The sequence below is a fragment of the Haematobia irritans genome, chromosome 3 (genome assembly GCF_050003625.1).
Source record: "Haematobia irritans isolate KBUSLIRL chromosome 3, ASM5000362v1, whole genome shotgun sequence".
Classification (NCBI taxonomy): Eukaryota; Metazoa; Arthropoda; class Insecta; order Diptera; family Muscidae; genus Haematobia; species Haematobia irritans.
This window is the reverse complement of record NC_134399.1, coordinates 16,663,022-16,686,379: the sequence shown is the minus strand read 5'-3', so window position 1 is coordinate 16,686,379 and position 23,358 is coordinate 16,663,022. Positions and strand designations below refer to the sequence as shown.

Below are 23,358 nucleotides of genomic sequence, written 5' to 3'. Positions count from 1 at the left end.
ATTAAGTATGCGAAACGGTGTCTTCATAATTTTTTCTAAAGAAATGCTCGAATATTTTTCCATAAAACAAAAATCTTACATAATTTTTTTACCAAACATTTATTTTGTCTTCATTTCTAAGAAATCTCAATTTCTTTTCACCTTTTCTATTTGCATTTTTTTGTACTTTGAAATCTTTCCTTAAACATATAACCAGGGTACGTATAATCGATATAATTTAAATTTAGTATTAAAATTAAGTATACGTTATGGTGTACTTATATTTTCTTCTGTAGAATTTCACAAACATTGTGAACAATTTAATTCTTCTTGAGATATCAATAAAAGATTTCCTATTTGTAAGAAATCTCAATTCCTTCTCACCGTTTCTATTGTCAATTTTAAACAATACACTCTCCAATATCTTTTTTTATATTTTATAATATTTCCTTAAATATTGCATTACACCAGGGTGCGTATAAATGATCCGAGGTACGTATAAACGATATTATTTAAATCTGGTATTAAAATTAAATATGCGACAAGGTGTACTTATAATATTTCTATAGAATTTTCTTGAGATAACAATAGCAGCTCCTTCTTGTTTATTTGATGTGGCAAAACGTAGGACTTATAAAGGGTGATTCTTTTGAGGTTAGGATTTTCATGCATTAGTATTTGACAGATCACGTGGGATTTCAGACATGGTGTCAAAGAGAAAGATGCTCAGTATGCTTTGACATTTCATCATGAATAGACTTACTAACGAGCCACAACGTCGAATTTTCAGTGAATAGGCCCTAGAAAAGTTGGCAGAAAATCCGCTTTTTTATCGACAAATTTTGTTCAGCGATGAGGCTCATTTCTGGTTGAATGGCTACGTAAATAAGCAAAATTGCCGCATTTGGAGTGAAAAGCAACCAGAAGCCGTTCAAGAACTGCCCATGCATCCCGAAAAATGCACTGTTTGGTGTGGTTTGTACGCTGGTGGAATCATTGGACCGTATTTTTTCAAAGATGCTGTTGGACGCAACGTTACGGTGAATGGCGATCGCTATCGTTCGATGCTAACAAACTTTTTGTTGCCAAAAATGGAAGAACTGAACTTGGTTGACATGTGGTTTCAACAAGATGGCGCTACATGCCACACAGCTCGCGATTCTATGGCCATTTTGAGGGAAAACTTCGGAGAACAATTCATCTCAAGAAATGGACCGGTAAGTTGGCCACCAAGATCATGCGATTTGACGCCTTTAGACTATTTTTTGTGGGGCTACGTCAAGTCTAAAGTCTACAGAAATAAGCCAGCAACTATTCCAGCTTTGGAAGACAACATTTCCGAAGAAATTCGGGCTATTCCGGCCGAAATGCTCGAAAAAGTTGCCCAAAATTGGACTTTCCGAATGGACCACCTAAGACGCAGCCGCTGTCAACATTTAAATGAAATTATCTTCAAAAAGTAAATGTCATGGACCAATCTAACGTTTCAAATAAAGAACCGATGAGATTTTGCAAATTTTATGCGTTTTTTTTTTAAAAAAAGTTATCAAGCTCTTAACAAATCACCCTTTATTATTTAAAACTTTTTTATGTTAGAATAAAACATACCGCCAAAAATATTCGTTCAATTATAATTACCACAAACAAATCTCATATAGTTCTTTTCCAAACATTTATTTTGTGTTCTTTTTGGATGTTTCCTATTTCTGAGAAATCTCATTTCCATCATTTTTCTTAGATTTCTCAATATTTTTAAATATTTCCTTAAACACTGTAATACTCCAGGGTGCGTATAATCGATATTATTTAAATTTTCTATTAAAATTAAGTATGCGACATGATGTCCCCATGAGTTTCTGTGTAGAATTTTTAGAACATTGTAATCTATTAAGATCTTTTTGAGATATCAATCGCAGGTACTTCATATTTATGTTTTATGTTTAAATTAATCATTTATTTGTTCCTTTCGGGGTATATCCTATTTCTAAGAAATCTTAATTGCTTCCCGCCTTCTTTAATTGGAACATTTTTTATATTTTGAAATATTTCCCTAAAACATTGCAAATCTCCATGGTGTGTATAATCGATGTTATTTAAATTCTGAGAAATTTCATTTCCAACATTTTTCTTATAATTTTAAATATTTCCTTAAACATTGTATTTGTCCAGGGTACGTGTAATCGATATTATTTAAATTTCCTATTAAAATTAATTATGAGACATGGTGCCCCCATGGGTTTTTCTGTAGAATTTCTACAGAACATTTTTCTTATAATTTTAAATATTTCCTTAAACTTTGTATTAGCCCAGGGTACGTATAATAGATATTATTTAAATTTCCTATTAAAATTAAGTATGCGACATGGTGCTCCCATGAGTTTTTCTGTAGAATTTCGAGAATCTTCTTAAGATATCAATCGCAGGCCCTTCCTATTTATGTTTTATATTAAAATTAATCAATTTTTTGTTCCTTTCGGGGTATATCCTATTTCTAAGAAATCTTAATTGCTTCCCGCCTTTTTATTTGGAACATTTTTTATACCCTCCATCATAGGATGGGGGTATATTAACTTTGTCATTCCGTTTGTAACACATCGAAATATTGCTCTAAGACCCCATAAAGTATATATATTCTGGGTCGTGGTGAAATTCTGAGTCGATCTAAGCATGTCCGTCCGTCCGTCCGTCCGTCCGTCCGTCCGTCCGTCCGTCCGTCTGTTGAAATCACGCTAACTTCCGAACGAAACAAGCTATCGACTTGAAACTTCGCACAAGTAGTTGTTATCGATGTAGGTCGGATGGTATTGAAAATGGGCCATATCGGTCCACTTTTACGTATAGCCCCCATATAAAGGGACCCTCAGATTTGGCTTGTGGAGCCTCTAACAGGAGCATATTTCATCCGATCCGGCTGAAATTTGGTACATGGTGTTGGTATATGGTCTCTAACAACCATGCAAAAATTGGTCCACATCGGTCCATAATTATATATAGCCCCCATATAAACCGATCCCCAGATTTGGCTTGCGGAGCCTAAAAGAGAAGCAAATTTCATCCGATCCGGCTGAAATTTTGTACATGGTGTTAGTATATGGTCTCTAACAACCATGCCAAAATTGGTCCACATCGGTCCATAATTATATATAGCCCCCATATAAACCGATCCCCAGATTTGGCTTGCGGAGCCTCAAAGAGAAGAAAATTTCATCCGATCCGGCTGAAATTTGGTACATGATGTTGGTATATGGTCTCTAATAACCATGCAAAAATTGGTCCATATCGGTCCTTAATTATATATAGCCCCCATATAAACCGATCCCCAGATTTGACTTGTGGAGCCTCTAAGAGAAGCATATTTCATCCGATCCGTCTGAAATTTGGTACATGGTGTTGGTATATAGTCTCTAACAATCATGCAAAAATTGTTCCACATCGGTCCATAATTATATATAGCCCCCATATAAACCGATCCCCAGATTTGGCTTGCGGAGCCTCAAAGAGAAGAAAATTTCATCCGATCCGCCTGAAATTCGGTACATGATGTTGGTATATGGTCTCTAACAACCATGCAAAAATTGGTCCACATCGGTCCATAATTATATATAGCGCCCATATAAACCGATCCCCAGATTTGGCTTGTGGAGCCTCAAAGAGGAGCAAATTTCATCCGATCCGCCTGAAATTTGGTACATGATATTGGTATATGGTCTCTAACAACCATGCAAAAATTGGTCCACATCGGTTCATAATTATATATAGCCCCCATATAAACCGATCCCCAGATTTGGGTTCCGGAGCCCCAAAGAGGAGCAAATTTCATCCGATCCGCCTGAAATTTGGTACATGATATTGGTATATGGTCTCTAACAACCATGCAAAAATTGGTTCATATCGGTCCATAATTATATATAGCCCCCATATAAAACGTTCTCCAGATTTGACCTCCGGAGCCTCTTGGAGGAGCAAAATTCATCCGATCCGGTTCAAATTAGGAACGTGGTGTTAGTATATGGTCGCTAACAACCATACCAAAATTGGTCCAATCACACAAAAATTGGTCCATATCGGTTCATAATCATGGTTGCCACTAGAGCCAAAAATAGTCTACCAAAATTTTATTTCTATAGAAAATTTTGTCAAAATTTTCTTTCTATAGAAAACTTTGTCAAAATTTTATTTCTATAGAAAATTTTGTGAAAATTTTATTTCTATAGAAAATTTTGTTAAAATTTTATTGCTGTAGAAAATTTTGTCAAAATTTTATGTCTAATTTGTCAAACTGAATTATATACGTATTGGATCGATCATTTTTGATTTAATATATACCACGTATGGACTTACATACAATTTAGAAGATGGTGTTAGGAGGTTTTAAGATACCTTGCCATCGGCAAGCGTTACCGCAACTTAAGTAATTCGATTGTGGATGGCAGTGTTTAGAAGAAGTTTCTACGCAATCCATGATGGAGGGTACATAAGCTTCGGCCTGGCCGAACTTACGGCCGTATATACTTGTTATATTTTGAAATATTTCCCTAAAACATTGCACTACTCCAGGGTGCGTATAATCGATGTTATTTAAATTTGATATTAAAATTAAGTATGCGACATGGTGTCCTCATAATTTTTCCTATGGAATTTCTCGAATATTGTAATCTATTAAAACCTTCTTGGAATATCAATCGTAGCTCCTCTACATTTATTTGATATAACAAAACTTATGAATAATATCACCTAATATGTTTTTATGCTAGAATTAATTTCCAAACATTTATTTTTTGTTCTTTTTGGGATGTTTTCTATTTCTAAGAAATCTTATTTTCAAAATTTTTCTTATAATTTTAAATATTTCCTTAAACATTGCATTAGTCCAGGGTACATATAATCGATATTATTTAAATTTCCTATTCAAATTAAGTATGCGGCATGGTGCCGCCATGAGTTTTTCTGTAGAATTTCTACAGAAAATTTTTCTTATAATTTTAAATATTTCCTTAAACATTGTATTGGTCCAGGGTACGTATAATCGATATTATTTAAATTCATCCCCCCCCCCCGAAACGGTGTCCTCATAATTTTTTCTAAAGAAATGCTCGCATATTTTCCCATAAAAATCTTACATACATTTTTACCAAACATTTATTTTGTGTTCCTTTCTAAGAAATCTCAATTTCTTTTAAACTTTTCTATATGCATTTTTTTGTACTTTGAGAACTTTCCTTAAACATATAACCAGGGTACGTATAATCGATATAATTTAAATTTTGTATTAAAATAATGTATACGTTATGGTGTACTTATATTTTCTTCTGTAGAATTTCACAAACATTGTGAAGAATTTAATTCTTCTTGAGATATCAATACAAGATTTCCTATTTGTAAGAAATCTCAATTTCTTCTCACCGTTTCTATTGTCAATTTTAAACAATACACTCTCCAATATCTTTTTTTATATTTTAAAATATTTCCTTAAACATTGCATTACTACAGGGTGCGTATAAATGATCCGAGGTACGTATAAACGATATTATTTAAATCTGGTATTAAAATTAAGTATGCGACATGGTGTACTTATAATATTTCTATAGAATTTTCTTGAGATAACAATAGCAGCTCCCTCTTGTTGATTTGATGTGGCAAAACGTATGACTTATATTATTTAAAACTTTTTTATGTTAGAATAAAACATACCGCCAAAAATATTCGTTCAATTATAATTACCACAAACAAATCTCATATAGTTCTTTTCCAAACATTTATTTTGTGTTCTTTTTGGATGTTTCCTATTTCTGAGAAATCTCATTTCCATCATTTTTCTTACATTTCTCAATATTTTTAAATATTTCCTTAAACACTGTAATACTCCAGGGTGCGTATAATCGATATTATTTAAATTTTCTATTAAAATTAAGTATGCGACATGATGTCCCCATGAGTTTCTGTGTAGAATTTTTAGAACATTGTAATCTATTAAGATCTTTTTGAGATATCAATCGCAGGTCCTTCATATTTATGTTTTATATTAAAATTAATCGATTTTTTGTTCCTTTCGGGGTATATCCTATTTCTAAGAAATCTTAATTGCTTCCCGCCTTTTTTATTTGGGACATTTTTTATATTTTGAAATATTTCCCTAAAACATTGCACTACTCCAGGGTGCGTATAATCGATGTTATTTAAAATTGATATTAAAATTAAGTATGTGACATGGTGTCCTCATAATTTTTCCTATGGAATTTCTTGAATATTGTAATCTATTAAAACCTTCTTGGAATATCAATCGTCGTAGCTCCTTTATATTTATTTGATATAACAAAACTTATGAATAATATCATCTAATATGTTTTTATGCTAGAATTAATTACACACTACAACGATTCACTCAATTATCATCTCCACAAAGAAAAGCCTCACAGAAATATTTTCCAAATATTTATTTTTTGTTCTCTTTGGGATTGTTTAGATTTCTAAACATGTGCTATCTGCGATACGTGCATTTAGGGTAGATAAGGTTTATGACTGGCAACTAAAATAAACTCAAGAACGCATTACATGTGCAGCCGCGACTGATAACGCACTAATGTGCTGCACATGCGTGGCCATAAAATCTTATCTAAGGGATAACAAATAGAGGATAGCGTTGAATAAATATATGCTTATCTTTGTCTTTACTCTTTACTCTTTAAGAATATTTAGATTGTAGGTAGTTTAAGATTTAGTATATAAGGTTCAATATTTTTTAGAATAAATCAGTAACTTACAAATACTCAAATAGTGTGGATGATTTTCATTCGGGTGTGTTAATCATAAACAGGGATGTTTCCTATTTCTGAGAAATTTCATTTCCAACATTTTTCTTATAATTTTAAATATTTCCTTAAACAATATATTAGTCCAGGGTACGTATAATCGATATTATTTAAATTTCCTATTAAAATGAAGTATGAGACATGGTGCCCCATGAGTTTTTCTGTAGAATTTCTACAGAACATTTTTCTTATAATTTTAAATATTTCCTTAAACTTTGTATTAGCCCAGGGTACGTATACTCGATATTATTTAAATTTCCTATTAAAACTAAGTATGCGACATGGTGCTCCCATGAGTTTTTCTGTAGAATTTCGAGAATCTTCTTAAGATATCAATCGCAGGCCCTTCCTATTTAGGTTTTATATTAAAATTAATCAATTTTTTGTTCCTTTCGGGATATTTCCCATTTATAAGAAATCTTAATTTCACCTTTTTTATTTTCAACAGTTTTTAAAATAATTTTGAAATATTTCCTTAAACATTGCACTACTCCGGGGTGTGTATAATCGATGTTATTTAAATTTGATATTAAAATTAAGTATGCGACATGGTGTCCTCATAATTTTTCCTATAGAATTTCTCGAATATTGTAATCTATTAAAACCTTCTTGGAATATCAATCGTAGCTCCTTTATATTTATTTGATATAACAAAACTTATGAATAATATCACCTAATATGTTTTTTATGCTAGAATTGATCACACACTTCAATGATTCATTCAATTATCATCTCCACAAAGAAAAGCCCCACATAATTATTTTCCAAACATTTATTTGTTGTTCTTTTTGGGATGTTTTCTATTTCTGAGAAATTTCATTTCCAACATTTTTCTTATAATTTTAAACATTTCCTTAAACATTGTATTAGTCCAGGGTACGCGTAATCGATATTATTTAAATTTCCTATTAAAATTAAGTATGCGACATGGTGCCCCCATGAGTTTTTCTGTAGAATTTCTACAGAACATTTTTCTTATAATTTGAAATATTTCCTTAAACATTGTATTAGTCCAGTGTACGTATAATAGATATTATTTAAATTTCCTATACCAATTAAGTATGCGACATGGTGCCCCCACGAGTTTTTCTGTAGAATTTCTAGAATCTTCTTAAGATATCAATCGCAGGCCCTGCATATTTATGCTTTATATTAAAATTAATAAATTTTTTGTTCCGTTCGGGATATTTCCTATTTCTAAGAAATCTTAATTTCACCTTTTTTTATTTTAAACATATTTTAAAATAATTTTGAAATATTTCCTTAAATATTGCATTACTCCAGGGTGCGTATTATCGATATTATTTAAATTTGATGGTAAAATAAATTATACGACATGGTGTCCTCATAATTTTTCCTATAGAATTTCTCGAATATTGTAATCTATTAAAACCCTCTTGGAATATCAATTGTAGATCCTTTATATTTATTTGATATAACAAAACTTATGAATAATATCACCTAATATGTTTTTTATGCTAGAATTCATCACACACTACAACGATTCACTCAATTATCATCTCCACAAAGAAAAGCCTCACAGAATTCTTTTTCAAACATTTATTTTTTGTTATTTTTGGGATGTTTCCTATTTCTGAGAAATTTCATTTCCAATATTTTTCTTATAATTTTAAATATTTCCTTAAACATTGTATGAGTCCAGGGTACGTATAATCGATATTATTTAAATTTTCTATTAAAATTAAGTATGCGACATGGTGCCCCACGAGTTTTTCTGTAGAATTTCTACAGAACATTATTCTTATAATTTTAAATATTTCCTTAAACATTGTATTAGTCCAGTGTACGTATAATAGATATTATTTAAATTTCCTATACCAATTAAGTATGCGGCATGGTGCCGCCATGAGTTTTTCTGTAGAATTTTTAGAATCTTCTTAAGATATCAATTGCAGGCCCTTCATATTTAAGTTTTATATTAAAATTAAATATTTTTTTTGCTTCTTTCGGGATATTTGCTACTTCCAAGAAATCTTAATTTCTTCTCACATTTTTTACTTGCAACATTTTTTAAAATAATTTTGAAATATTTCCTTAAACATTGTATTATTCCCAGGGTGCGTATAATCGATATTATTTAAATTTGATATTAATATTAAGTATGCAACATGGTGTCCTCATAATTTTTCCTATAGAATTTCTCTATTAAAACCTTCTTGAAATCGTAGCTCCTTTATATTTATTTGATATGACAAAACGTATGAATATTATCACCTAATACGCTAGAATTAATCACACACCAAATAGATTCATTCAATTATCATCTTATCACAAAGAAAACCTCTTGTGTTCACTTCTAAGAAATCTCAATTCATTTTCACCGTCTCCATTGTCAATTTCATCTAATAGGCTCTTCAGCAGTCTTATTTGCACAATTCCAATTTTATTTGTCACATAATTGAGTTTTCTTGCAAATAACCTATTTCGTTTCTCCTACTACAACTAAGACCACCCCCCAACCCCCAAACCAAATACCTAACGTACTAAATCAATCAAGCAATGTCTCCAGCATGCCATTTGAAATCCATTTTATGCTTGTTTCAAATTCAATTTTCTTGGACATTCCGCCCGGACACTTACCAATTGTGGTCAACACCGTTAACGAATAGAGGAAGGCCCGGGCAAAATTCCATTCGTGATGGTGATGATGATGGTGTGGCGACAAGCCATGCTGATGAAATAGTAGAACAGCTTCCGTAGCCGGTGTTTGGCCGTTAACATCGGTGTCGTGCGATAATTGCACCATGGCATCTTCATTCAGTCTCTTAATTAATTGGTCTTGAAATTTAGCAATTTCCAGAGCTGCCAATCTACAGAAAACATAAAAGAAAACAATAGAGAAAAAAAAAATAGAAATGTTAATGGGTATAAATTAAGAAGGGAAAAGGTTGCCAGGGCTATAGCTTTATGGCTGGACATCAAATTTCCTCAACGACCAACTACTACTCACTTTGTCCAATTTTCTTTATATAAAATATTCAAGGATACTGTGATGTCCCATATATTTTCTATAGTCCTTTGTCGTACATCGTAAGTGTCCGGTGATAAGGCGTACTGAGGTGTGAAGTCATCACCATAATTGAAATCATTGTTATTCAATGATATCATGCCCTCCATCATCTGAGGCATGGATGCTGAAGATGACGACGACGATGATGATGATGTATAACTGCTACCAACTGCATTCACCGTTCCATTGTCCAAATGTTGTTGCTGATGGTAAAGATTATTGTTGTTCGTTGCTGCTCCTGCATTTGCTGTACCTATGCCATTGGAACCACTCCCCGTTCCTCCGGTCGTCTGTTGTTTGTGTGGAGAAATATTTCTTTTGGTGGATGCCAGAGTTCGTTGTTGCTGCAGTAGTGTGGCATCTTCACTTTCAATTGTTAAAAATATAAAAGAACCTGTAAGTGTAACAATAACAGGAAGACCTTATAAGAAACAAGATGGTATGTATATAAAAATATGAGGAAATTTAAGACGATTATTTGTCTCCATGAACATGGTATCAAGAAGGATTTGTTATGATTGATATTAATGGCATATTATGAAATATATGACTCTCGTATTGTCTTATGGGGTAAGAGTTGATAAAAGTAAGGGAAACACCTGAAGGAAAATTCTGCTTATGTGTTGGGTATTATTATGCACACCATGGCGTATGATTGATATTATTGAGGATCAATCATGTTTCTATTATTGTATTATTTTTGAAAATAAAATATAAATTTAGGAAAGATAAATGTAATATTTGAAACTGATGGCATGTGTATAAGTTGGGAAATTTTTCACTATGGATCCTATCAGATTTCTCAGCATATCATTGATAACAATACAGGGTTTTCAATTAGTATTACTTATACGCAATATGGGAAAAAGGAGCTATTATTAAATTAAGCAAATTCTCAAATCGATAATAACTTAATTATTTAGTAAAATTTTATTTCTAGAGAAAAATTTGTCAACATTTTTATTTCTATAGAAAATTTTGTCAAAATTTTTTATTTCTATAGAAAATATTGTCAAAATTTTATTTCTATAGAAAATTTTGTCAAAATTTTTACTTTTATAGAAAATTTGGTCAAAATGTTTACTTCTATAGGAAATTTTGTCAAAATTTCATTGCTATAGAAAATTTTTTCAAAATTTTATTTCTATAGAAAATTTTGTCAAAATATTTACTTTTATAGAAAATTTTGTCAAAAATGTTATTTCTATAGAAAATTTTGTCAAAATTTTATTTCTATAGAAAATACTGTCAAAATATTTACTTTTATAGAAAATTTTGTCAAAAATGTTTACTTCTTTAGGAAATTTTGTCAAAATTTCATTGCTATAGAAAATTTTGTCAAAATTTTATTTCTATAGAAAATTTTGTCAAAATGGTTACTTCTATAGGAAATTTTGTCAAAATTTCATTACTTTAGAAAATTTTGTCAAAATTTTATTTCTATAGAAAATTTTGTCAAAATGTTTACTTCTATAGGAAATTTTGTCAAAATTTCATTGCTATAGAAAATTTTGTCAAAATTTTTACTTTTATAGAAAATTTTGTCAAAAATTTTATTTCTATAGAAAATTTTGTCAAAATTTTATTTCTATAGAAAATTTTGTCAAAATATTTACTTCTATAGGAAATTTTGTCAAAATTTCATTGCTATAGAAAATTTTGTCAAAATTTTATTTCTATAGAAAATTTTGTCAAAATTTTATTTCTATGGAAAATTTTGTCAACATTTTATTCCTATAGAAAATGTTATCAAAATTTTATTTCTATAGAAAATTTTGTCAAATATTTTACTTTTATTGAAAATTTTGTCAAAATTTTATTTCTAAAGAAAATTTTGTCAAAATTTTATTTCTAAAGAAAATTTTGTCAAAATTTTATATCTATAGCAATTTTTGTCAAAATTTTATTTCTATAGAAAATTTTGTCAAAATTTTATTTCTATAGAAAATTTTGTCAAAATTTTATTGCTATAGAAAATTTTGTTTAAATTTATTTCTATAGAAAATTTTGTAAAAATTTTATTTCTATAGAAAATTTTATCAAAATTTTATTTCTATAGAAAATTTTGTAAACATTTTATTTCTATAGAAAATTCTATCAAAATTTTATTTCTATAGAAAATTTTGTCAAAATTTTATTTCTATAGAAAATTTTGTCAACATTTTATTTTTATAGAAAATTTTGTCAAAATTTTATTTCTGTAGAAAATTTTGTCAAAATTTTATTTCTATAGAAAATTTTGTTAAATTTTTTACTTCTATAGAAACTTTTGTCAAAATTTTATTTTTATAGAAAATTTTGTCAATAACGATTGAAGAGAAGCCAACAATAACAAACAAAACGAATGAAGATAGAGGAAGCACGCTCAAAAACAAACCCAGCCAAATATATACAAATCGATGATTTGAGTTTGGCAAAGGAAAAGAGATATGCTGGCAAATTTGTTTAGGCAGTAGCCGACTATCAAACCCTTTTTCGGGAGGTTCAAGTGTAGTTCACGTTGGGTTGAGTGAATTACCCGAATTTATTCTGATAATTGGTTGATAGTTTTGCTGCAAGTAGAGGATGCTGATGAGGAATGTGGTAATTCCGAAACAGCTGTACATCCAACCATCTTGCAGTCTATAGGGCTTTGCCCAAATAAATTTGACAAGCATACTTTTCCTCTGTTGGTTAAGCTACACTTGTAGTTTAGTCAATGCATGGCTTTAAGCTGAGATAAAAAAAAAAAAAAAAAAAAAACAATAACGATTGAAGAGAGGCCAACAATAACAAACAAAACGAAAAATTTTATTTCTATAGGAAATTTTGTCAAAATTTTATTTCTGTAGAAAATTTTGTCAATATTTTATTTCTATAGAAAATTTTGTCAAATTTTTTAGTTCTATAGAAAATTTTGTCAAAATTTTATTTCTATAGAAAATGTTGTCAAAATTTTATTGCTATAGAAAATTTTGTCTAAATTTTATTTCTATAGAAAATTTTGTCAAAATTGCATTTCTATAGAAAATTTTGTCAAAATTTTATTTCTATAGAAAATTTTGTCAAAATTTTATTTCTATAGAAAATTTTGTGGTAATTCCGAAACAGAAATTTTATTTCTGTAGAAAATTTTGCCAAAATTTTATTTCTATAGAAAATTTTGTCAAAATTTTATTTCTATAGAAAATTTTGTCAAAAGTTTTACTTCTATACAAAATTTTGTCAAAATTTTTATTTCTATACAAAATTTTGTCAAAATTTTATTTCTGTGCAAAATGTTGTCAATATTTTATTTTTGTCAAAATTTAATTTCTATAGAAAATTTTGTTAAAATGTTATTTCTTTAGAAAACTTTGTCAAAATTTTATTTTTATAGAAAATTTTTCATAATATTATTTCTACAGAAAATTTTGTCAAAATTTTATTTCTATAGAAAGTTTTGACAAATACAATTGTATTCCGATAGAAAATTTTGCCAAAATTTTATTTTATAGAAAATTTTGTCAAAATTTTATTTCTATAGAAAATTTTATAAAATTTTTTACTTCTATAGAAAATTTTGTCAAAATTTTATTTCTATAGAAAATTTTGTCGAAATTTTATTTCATATATGTTGTCTTGATCTCAGCTTAAAAACCATTGCGTTGACTAAACTACAAGAGTAGCTTAACCAACAGAGGAAAAGAATGTTTGTCAAATTTATTTGGGCAAAGCCCTATAGACTGCAAGATGGTTGGATGGACGCCCGTTTCGGAATTACGACATTCCTCATTAGCATCCTCTACATGCTGCAAGTATTAGATCAACAAATTATCAGCATTTTTTTGCCACTTTTCACAAATTCTCCACAGTAACAATTCAACGCCTTTCAGATTTACGATGTTTACCTATTTGCACTTTATTAAATGATTGAACAAGAGAGAGTTTTGGACTCATCCTTTAGGTATTTCTCAGGTCTCCTTTATTCAGTGGGCACATCCAAAACAATTCGCAATTGTCCCCTAAGATTGTCTCCTTATTATTATTATTATTCTCATCGCTTTAGATCGCTCTCTAACCCAATGACTCTCAAACGTTCTTTCCTATGCCAGCATAGCAAAAGCAAAACACTTCAATGCATACTCAACCACAAACCGTAGTTATTCAAACTAAAATAATAACGACAAGAACGAATTTCTTTTAGAAAATGCAAATTTATATACTAAATTTTAACAAATTTTAAAAATTATTACAATTCACCACATCTACAGTAAATTTCCTTTCGTATGCACTCACTATATGTACTCTAAAATATACAACACTTCCCCACCCCTCCCCCATTAACTATCATTAGTGTTTTCTGGACAAAGTACAATCCTATTGTATTATTCTCACTCTCTTACTACTCTCCCAATGACTCTCAAACTTACTTTCCCATACTAGCATAACTAAAGCCAAACAGAACAACACATCCACACACACCCATAAAAAACCACAACAGCAGCTATTTAAACTAACAAAACTATGGAAAAATTAAAATTTTTTACAAAATGCTAATTTCTTCACAAAATTTCAAGAAATTTAAAAAACTAATGCAATTCGCCATATATACAGAATATTTCCTTTCGTATGCGCTCCCAACATGTACTCTAAAATATACAACCACTCACCACACTCCCCCACCCCTCAGTATCTATTTCCATACTATACCAAATACAATTCTATTGTATTATTCTCACTCCTTTACTGCTCTCCCAATGACACTCAACTTACTTTCGAATACTAGCATAAAAAAGCAACATATCAATATACTAAAAAAAATCACTACAGCAGCTATTCAAAGTAACAAAGCTATGAAAAAAAAAATCAAAATTTTTTACAAAATACAAATTTCTTCACAAAATTTTAATAAGTGTAAAAAAAAATAATTCAATTCGCCATATCTATAGAGAATTTCCTTTTGTATACGCTCTAGTAGTCTACCATAAATATACAACCACTTCCCATACTCCCATTATATACCATGAGTGTTTACTCTACAAAGTATAATTCCATTCTCATCGCTTTAGATCACTCTCTTACTGCTCTCCCAATGTTTCTCGAACTCACTTCCTCATACTAGCATAACAAAAGCTAAACAAAACAACACATCAAACCTCAACAACACACAAAACCTCAACATTTTTTTAGCAGGGCAAATTTCTTCACTAAATCTCAATAAATTAAAAAAAAAAATGCAATTTTCCATATATACATGTTAACATTTAAAACCATTTGGTTTCTTTTTCATATTTGCTCTCTAAAGCCTTTAATTTTCTTAGGTCTTAGCTGTTTACATTTTTTTAAGTTACTCAGTCATTTTGTTAACAACCGAAATTATTATTACTTTGAATGTTTCAAAACTTTTTGTTAATTACTAAGCCCCTTAGCTATTATTAAGGTCTTTCTCTTCATAAGTGATTTCCAAGTATTCTTTGATGAATTAATTTTGAGCATTATTTATTTTTCTCGAAACATTAATTTAACAATAAGAATTGTTTTGTTTTTCTCTTTAGTTACTTTTTATAGATGTTTTCAATTGTATATAGCATCGTAAAATTGTGTTTAACAAACATTTTAATTAGTAACAACCATTATGTCATTTAATTCCAATGAGAAATAGAACAAAAAATGTCAAGAATATACACAAAAGAGAAGTGAAACACATTAGCCAGAAAAAGTTATAGCAAGAGATAGAGAGAGAGAGAGCGAGAGTAGCAGAGAGGGAGAGATTCAATGAATGGATAACAAAAGTTGTATTTGTGCCAAACAAGGGGTATTGTATTTGTGTTGTTGTTGTTTTCTTTTTTAACTACAAATGAAAGGCAACAAGCCAAAACAAAAAACTGAAAATAGTTAATGAATACTCAGTAATTATGCTCCTGGGGGTTAACAAAATGTTAAACCGAAATAGTATAGCAAAAAAAAAACACAGAAAACAAAAAATTAACAATGGTTTAGGATATGGAGCAGAAGAAAATATCAAACGGATTGAATACACTACTGACTTGGTAACCTTGTAAACAATAATGGCTTGTCAAAACTTAGTTGACCCTAACTTAATTTTAGAATAAAAAACAAAAAATGAAACAGGAATGGTGTTAAATTCATCCGGGTCGAAGTTGATATACCAAACAAATATGGGATTTAAATCATGATTCTCAGAAACACATGCAAGAAATTCTACTAAAGACTACTTAAGCATTGATATCTACGTCTTGTGATTACGTCGATATTTGTATTAAGTCTGAGGGGTTTATGGGACTTGTGAAGGGGTTTCATCGTGATTTGAAATTAATAGTCCCCACGATATTTAGGTAATTGGTGCTGACACCGATGTAATCTCTCCTTCTAGTCGTCTATCCTTTTTATACCCTCCATCATAGGATGGGGGTATATTAACTTTGTCATTCCGTTTGTAACACATCGAAATATTGCTCTAAGACCCCATAAAGTATATATTCTGGGTCGTGGTGAAATTCTGAGTCGATCTAAGCATGTCCGTCCGTCCGTCCGTCCGTCCGTCTGTTGAAATCACGATAATTTCCGAACAAAACAAGCTATCGACTTGAAACTTGGCACAAGTAGTTGCTATCGATGTAGGTCGGATGGTATTGAAAATGGGCCATATGGGTCCACTTTTACGTATAGCCCCCATATAAAGGGACCCTCAGATTTGGCTTGTGGAGCCTCTAACAGAAGCATATTTCATCCGATCCGGCTGAAATTTGGTATATGGTGTTGGTATATGGTCTCTAACAACCATGCAAAAATTGGTCCACATCGGTCCATAATTATATATAGCCCCCATATAAACCGATCCCCAGATTTGGCTTGCGGAGCCTAAAAGAGAAGCAAATTTCATCCGATCCGGCTCAAATTTGGTACATGGTGTTGGTATATGGTCTCTAACAACCGTGCAAAAAGTGGTTCACATCGGTCCATAATTATATATAGCCCCCATATAAACCGATCCCCAGATTTTGCTTGCCGAGCCTCAAAGAGAAGAAAATTTCATCCGATCCGGCTGAAATTTGGTACATGATGTTGGTATATGGTCTCTAACAACCGTGCAAAAATTGGTCCACATCGGTCCATAATTATATATAGCGCCCATATAAACCGATCCCCAAATTTGGGTTGCGGAGCTTCAAAGAGAAGCAAATTTCATCCGATCCGGTTGTAATTTGGAACATGGTGTTAGTATATGATCTTTAACAACCGTGGTAGAATTGGTCCATATCGGTCCATAATTATATATAGCCCCCATATAAAACGTTCTCCAGATTTGACCTCCGGAGCCTCTTGGAGGAGCAAAATTCATCCTATCCGGTTCAAATTAGGAACGTGGTGTTAGTATATGGTCGCCAACAACCATACCAAAATTGGTCCAATCACACAAAAATTGGTCCATATCGGTTCATAATCATGGTTGCCACTCGAGCCAAAAATAATCTACCAAGATTTTATTTCTATAGAAAATTTTGTCAAAAGTTTATTTCTATAGAAAATTTTGTTAAAATTTTATTTCTGTAGAAATTTTTGTCAAAATTTTCTTTCTATAGAAAATTTTGTCAAAATTGTTATTTCTATAGAAAATTTTGTGAAAATTTTATTTCTATAGAAAATTTTTTTCAAAATTTTATTTCTGTAGAAAATTTTGTCAAAATTTAATATATATCACGTATGGACTTACGTACAATTTAGAAGATGGTGTTAGGAGGTTGTAAGATACCTTGCCATCGGCAAACGTTACCGCAACTTAAGTAATTCGATTCTGGATGACAGTGTTTAGAAGAAGTTTCTACGCAATCCATGATGGAGGGTACATAAGCTTCGGCCTGGCCGAACTTACGGCCGTATATACTTGTTTCAGGCTCACTTAGACAATTCAGTCCATTTTGATATCACAGTGGTGAAATTCTCTCGAGAATGTTATTAAACTCTTAACATCCCAGCTGACACTAAAATTGTAATTGAATTTAACTCTTAAACGTTTTATGTTGTTGAGCAGGAATATTTTCGTGAGTGTAATTCGTTACTCACGCTCACTCACGAAGATATTATTTTCGTGACTCACGCACGACATTTTGGTTTGTTAATCACGCGCACGCACTCTCACGCTGTTGTCATGAGGGTTACTCACGCACGAATCACGAAAATTTTGGTGAGTCACGACAATTCCGTGTCACGTGCACATCTCTAGTTTATAGCCGAGTCTGAATGACATTTCACATTACGGTGAAACCACTTAGAGAAGCTATGCAATACTCAGAAATGTAAGAAGGGATAATCCACCGTTGGACAGAATCAATGCCCCTTTGTATGCAAGGCGGCTGTGCTAACAATTGCGCCACGGTGGCTCCAGATAAAAGTTAGGTTAGGTTAGGTTAGGTTAGGTATAGTGGCAGCCCGATACTTGAGGCTCACATAAAATATTCAGCCCAAGGAGATACCGCAGTGGTGAACGTCTCACTTATCACTGAGTTCTACACGATTCTATGTTAAGCTTAATGACAGGAGACCTACTTTTTATAGTCGAGTCCAAACGGCCTTAAAAAAATAAATGAGCCTCAGGATTGTTTTTGTGCACACCAGCTTCTGGAATGAAGTTCCCCTTTATGTGATGGATATGAGGTCTCTCCTAAGAAAACCGTCCGGGAAGTGCTATTATTGCTTCTTATCAAATGCTGTATATGGGCCTCAAAATCGTTTTTATGTGAGCCTGTATCAGTAATGAATGCTTCTTCAATGTGATTGATGAGAGATCACTCTTGGAGTAACCAACTCCACTTTATCATATGCTGATGGATCAGGACTACATGTTGGATTCGTGCTGTAAATGTTTCACCTACTTTTTGTTGGCATACATCGGGTAGTGATAAGTCAAGAAGGTGCAGGTTAATTATCGACTTTTTATAGTGGCCACAATTGTCTAATCCAACTTTAAAGAAAAAGTTTTATGCTAAAAATTCATGAAAAAGTCAATAACCCCGACAAAAAGTAAATTAAATGGAAGAGTTAAAATTTTCAAAGCTTGTCGAAAAATTGACTTTTCCAAACTGTGCAACTATTCGGTACGTCGAAAACAACTCGATTCCCTGAAAGGCTATTTTATTAAAATTTTGAAAAAACTGAAATTTTGACTCTTGTTATATTTGTATTTATATTTGTTTATTCTCTGTTGGGAATAGTTATTTCTATTGAAGCTTTTGTCAAAATTTTTATTTCTATAGAACATTTTCTCAAAATTTTATTTCTATAAGCAATTTTTTCAAAATTTTATTTCTCCAAAAAAATTTTGTCGAATTTTTATTTCTATATAAAATGTTGTCAAAAATTTTTTTTCTATAGAAAGTTTTGTCAACATTTTATTTCTAAAGAAAATTTTCTCAAAATTTTATTTCTATAGGAAATTTTGTCAAAATTTTGTATCTATATAAAGTTTTGTCAAAATTTTATTTCTATAGAAAATTTTTTCAAAATTTTATTTCTATAGAACATTTTGTCAAAATTTTATTTCTATACAAAATTTTGTCAAAATTTTTACTTCTATAGAAAATTTTGTCAAAACTTTATTTCTATACAAACTTCTATGTTTTGTCAAAATTTTATTTCTATATTTTGTCAAAATTTTATATATATTTAAACTTTTGTCAAAATTTTATTTTTATTGAAAATTTTGGCAAAACTATATTTCTATTGAAAATTGTTATTAAAATTTTATTTCTAAAGAAAATTTTTTCAAAATTTTATTTCTATTGAAAATTTTGTCTAAATTTTATTTCTTTAGAAAATTTTGTCAAAATTTTTACTTCTATAGAAAATTTTGTCAACATTTTATTTCTAAAGAAAATTTTGTCGAATTTTTATTTCTATAGAAACTTTTGTCAAAAATTTATTTCTGTAGAAAATTTTGTCAAAATTTTATTTTTATATAGAAAATTTTGTATCTATAGAAAATTTTCTCAAAATTTTATTTCAATAGAAAATTTTTTCAAAGTTTTATTTCTATAGAAATTGTTGTCAAAATTTTATTTCTATACAAAATTTTGTCAAAGTTTTTACTTCTAAAGAAAATTATTTCTAAACTTTATTTCTATACAAACTTCTATATTTTGTCAAAATTTTATTTCTATATTTTGTCAAAATTTTATATATATTTAAACTTTTGTCAAAATTTTATTTCAATTGAAAATTTTGTCAAAACTATATTTCTATTGAAAAATGTTATTAAAATTTTATTTCTATTGAAAATTTTGTCTAAATTTTATTTCTTTAGAAAATTTTGTCAAAATTTTTACTTCTATAGAAAATTTTGTCAACATTTTATTTCTAAAGAAAATTTTGTCGAATTTTTAATTTCTATAGAAACTTTTGTCAAAAATTTATTTCTGTAGAAAATTTTGTCAACATTTTATTTTTCTATAGAAAATTCTGTATCTATAGAAAATTTTCTCAAAATTTTATTTCAATAGAAAATTTTTTCAAAGTTTTATTTCTATGGAAAATGTTGTCAAAATTTTGTTTCTATACAAAATTTTGTCAAAGTTTTTCTTCTAAAGAAAATTATTTCTAAACTTTATTTCTAAACAAACTTCTATATTTGGTCAAAATTTTATTTCTATATTTTGTCAAAATTTTATATATATTTAAACTTTTGTCAAAATCTTATTTCTATTGAAAATCTTGTCAAAACTATATTTCTATTGGAAAATCTTATTAAAATTTTATTTCTAAACAAAATTTTCTCAAAATTTTATTTCTAAAGAAATTTTTTTTCAAAATTTTATTTCTATTGAAAATTTTGTCAAAATTTTATTTCTATAGACAATTTTGTCAAAATTTTTAGTTCTATAGAAAATTTTGTCAAAATTTTTACTTCTATAGAAAATTTTGTCAAAATGTTTACTTCTATAGAAAATTTTATCTCTAAAGAAAATTTTGTAAAAATTTTATTTCTATAGAAAATTTTTTCAAAGCTTTATTTCTATAGAAAATTTTGTCAAAATTTTATTTCTAAAGAAAATTTTCTCCAACTTTTATTTCTAAAGAAAATTTTCTCAAAATTTTATCTCTAAAGAAAATTTTCTAAAAATTTTATTTTTATAGAAAAGTTTCTCAAAATTTTATTTCTATAGAAAATTTTCTCAAAATTTTATGTCTATAAAAATTTTTAAAGTACCTCTTAGTTGGAAACGAATATTTTGCAAAACGTCAAGAATTCTACCAATCTACCAGTTGTGGTAAAATTCTACCAATTGTGGCAATCGTGGCTACCAGATAATTTCTTCAGGATTATGTTCCAGTTCCTCATGGTCGCCCGCAAATTTTTCCTAACTTCTAACTTCATGCCAAGACTTTTGAGGTTAATGTGTATCTGGGGACGGTTATTGCCTTTATTTTCTTGTCTCCGCTCCACGAGCTACCAACCAATTTCATCAGAATTATGTTTCTTTTCCCATGTTTGTTATAACATCTTCCGCGTGTTTCAAAAGGAAGAGGTCTAACTTGATTCCAAGAATTTTGAAGTTTTTGGATATTCGAGGATGATTGTCCTCCTTAACCACTAACCAATTTCTTCAGGGTTATGTTTCTGTTCCCCATGTTTGTTGCAACATCTTCCGCGTGTTCCAGAAGGAAAAGGCTGTCTAACTTAATGTCAAGAATTTTAAGGTTCTTGGATATTCGGATAAAATTTAGAACTAGATACACCAAGTTTCCCATAGATGTAATGCAGTTTAAAAATCATTGAAATCAGGACTGCGGCCTCTTCCAAGTCCAAAAAGTGAAAACTGCCATCATACAACATGGAACTATATAACCAACTATGTGCTGTAACTGCAAACTCGTGGTATCTGCTTATCCTTTGGTAGAGGATCTACAAACACAACTTTACTTAGTAAACGCCAAGTGGAAAAAGGACACTAGCTAAAACAGAAATTTCCCAAAAAGATTTTGTTTGTCACAAGGCCAACGTTATATTGTCGATAGCAGTTAAGCCTTAAAAACGAGTGAAAACATCAAGAAGTCAACCAAAGTAGTTGTTGGCTGTTATTTACCAAAATGCCAAAATTCTATGGAAACGTCTATGGCAGCTATATGGTATCCCAAAGAAACTACCATTACTTCTTGGTAAAATCTCAATTTTTTTTTGTGTGTTTACTTCCAAGCAAAATACCATCATCGTCTCCAACAATGTTTGTTGTTTTTTCTCTCTTGTTTTATATGGATAGCAGCACCATACTATCATCAAAATAGTTCTCGGTTTTCATACTAGCTGCTTTACTTTTTGATGCTTTTAGCATCAAGAGATTGCCAGGAAGCTGTGAAAACGACCATGAGTTGATATTAAACAACTTCAAATTGTGGCAACAAGAAGCACAAACCAAAGACAAATTGCTTGAGGAGGAAACATGCTATGGACGAAATAACATAGCATTGAGATAATATGTCTTTGGTATACTTGGATATTGGTCGTGCAATGATGGTTTGGGGAACGATAGCCAATATATAGCCATGGTTATAGTGTTGAAGAAAATTAGCAAGGGACCACTTGTTTAATCGAGTTTTGTTTGGTTTTTGATTAGGCCCCCCGGACGTATGAGTTATATTAATTGGATGTATGGGTGATATTATTTAGGAGTATGAGTGATATTAATAGAAGGTATAAGGAAATGCATTTATTTGATTTAAATTATCGAACGTATGAGTGATATTATTTAGAATTATGGGAGTATGAGTGATAATGATTAATGGAATGAAGTTTTTTCTATTTTATAATTAGCAAAAAAAAAAATATTTAGTGTTAGTGGTAGTTTTATCTCAAAATAAGTTTGTCATTCCTTATGCAGAAATATTTTTATACCCTCCACTATAGGATGGGGGGTATATTAACTTTGTCATTCCGTTTGTAACACGTCGAAATATTGGTCTAAGTCCTCATATATTCTTGGTCGTGGTGAAATTCTGAGTCGATCTATGTTATGTCCGTACGTCCGACCGTCTGTCCAATTGTCCGTCCGTCTGTTGAAATCACACTAACTTCTGTACGAAACAAGCTATCGACTTGAAACTTGGCACAAGTAGTTGTTATTGATAAAGGTCGGATGGTATTGCAAATGGGCCATATCGGACCACTTTTATGTATAGCCCCCATATAAAGCGACCCCCAGATTTGGCTTGCGGAGCCTCTTAGACAGGCAAATTTCAACCGATCTGGTTGAAATTTGGTACTTGGTGTTAATATATGGTCTCTAACAATCATGCAAAAATTGGTCCATATCGGTCCATAACTATATATAGCCCCCATATAAACCGACCACCAGATTTGGTTTGCGGAGCCTCTTAGACAAGCAAATTTCAACCGATCCGTTTGAAATTTGGTATGTGGTGTTAGTATATAATCTCTAACATTCATTCTCAAATTGGTCCATAGCGGTCCATAATTATATATAGCCCCCATATAAAGCGATCCCCACATTTGACCTCCGGAGCCTCTTGGAGGAGCAACTTTCGTGCGATTCGCTTAAAATGTTG

General features: G+C 30.5%; 1 protein-coding gene across 1 annotated transcript in view; it reads right to left on the bottom strand.

The window, feature by feature from the left end:
- The window catches only part of LOC142230234 (uncharacterized), a 487,637-nt gene that overhangs the window by 23,605 nt on the left and 440,674 nt on the right, over positions 1 to 23,358 (bottom strand). Inside the window, exons 7-8 of the mRNA XM_075300874.1 lie at positions 9,760 to 10,213; positions 9,390 to 9,619 (exon numbers count right to left, since the gene is read on the bottom strand). Of these exons, the coding sequence (XP_075156989.1) occupies positions 9,390 to 9,619; positions 9,760 to 10,213 (684 nt within the window). The remainder of the gene's footprint in view (positions 1 to 9,389; positions 9,620 to 9,759; positions 10,214 to 23,358) is intronic.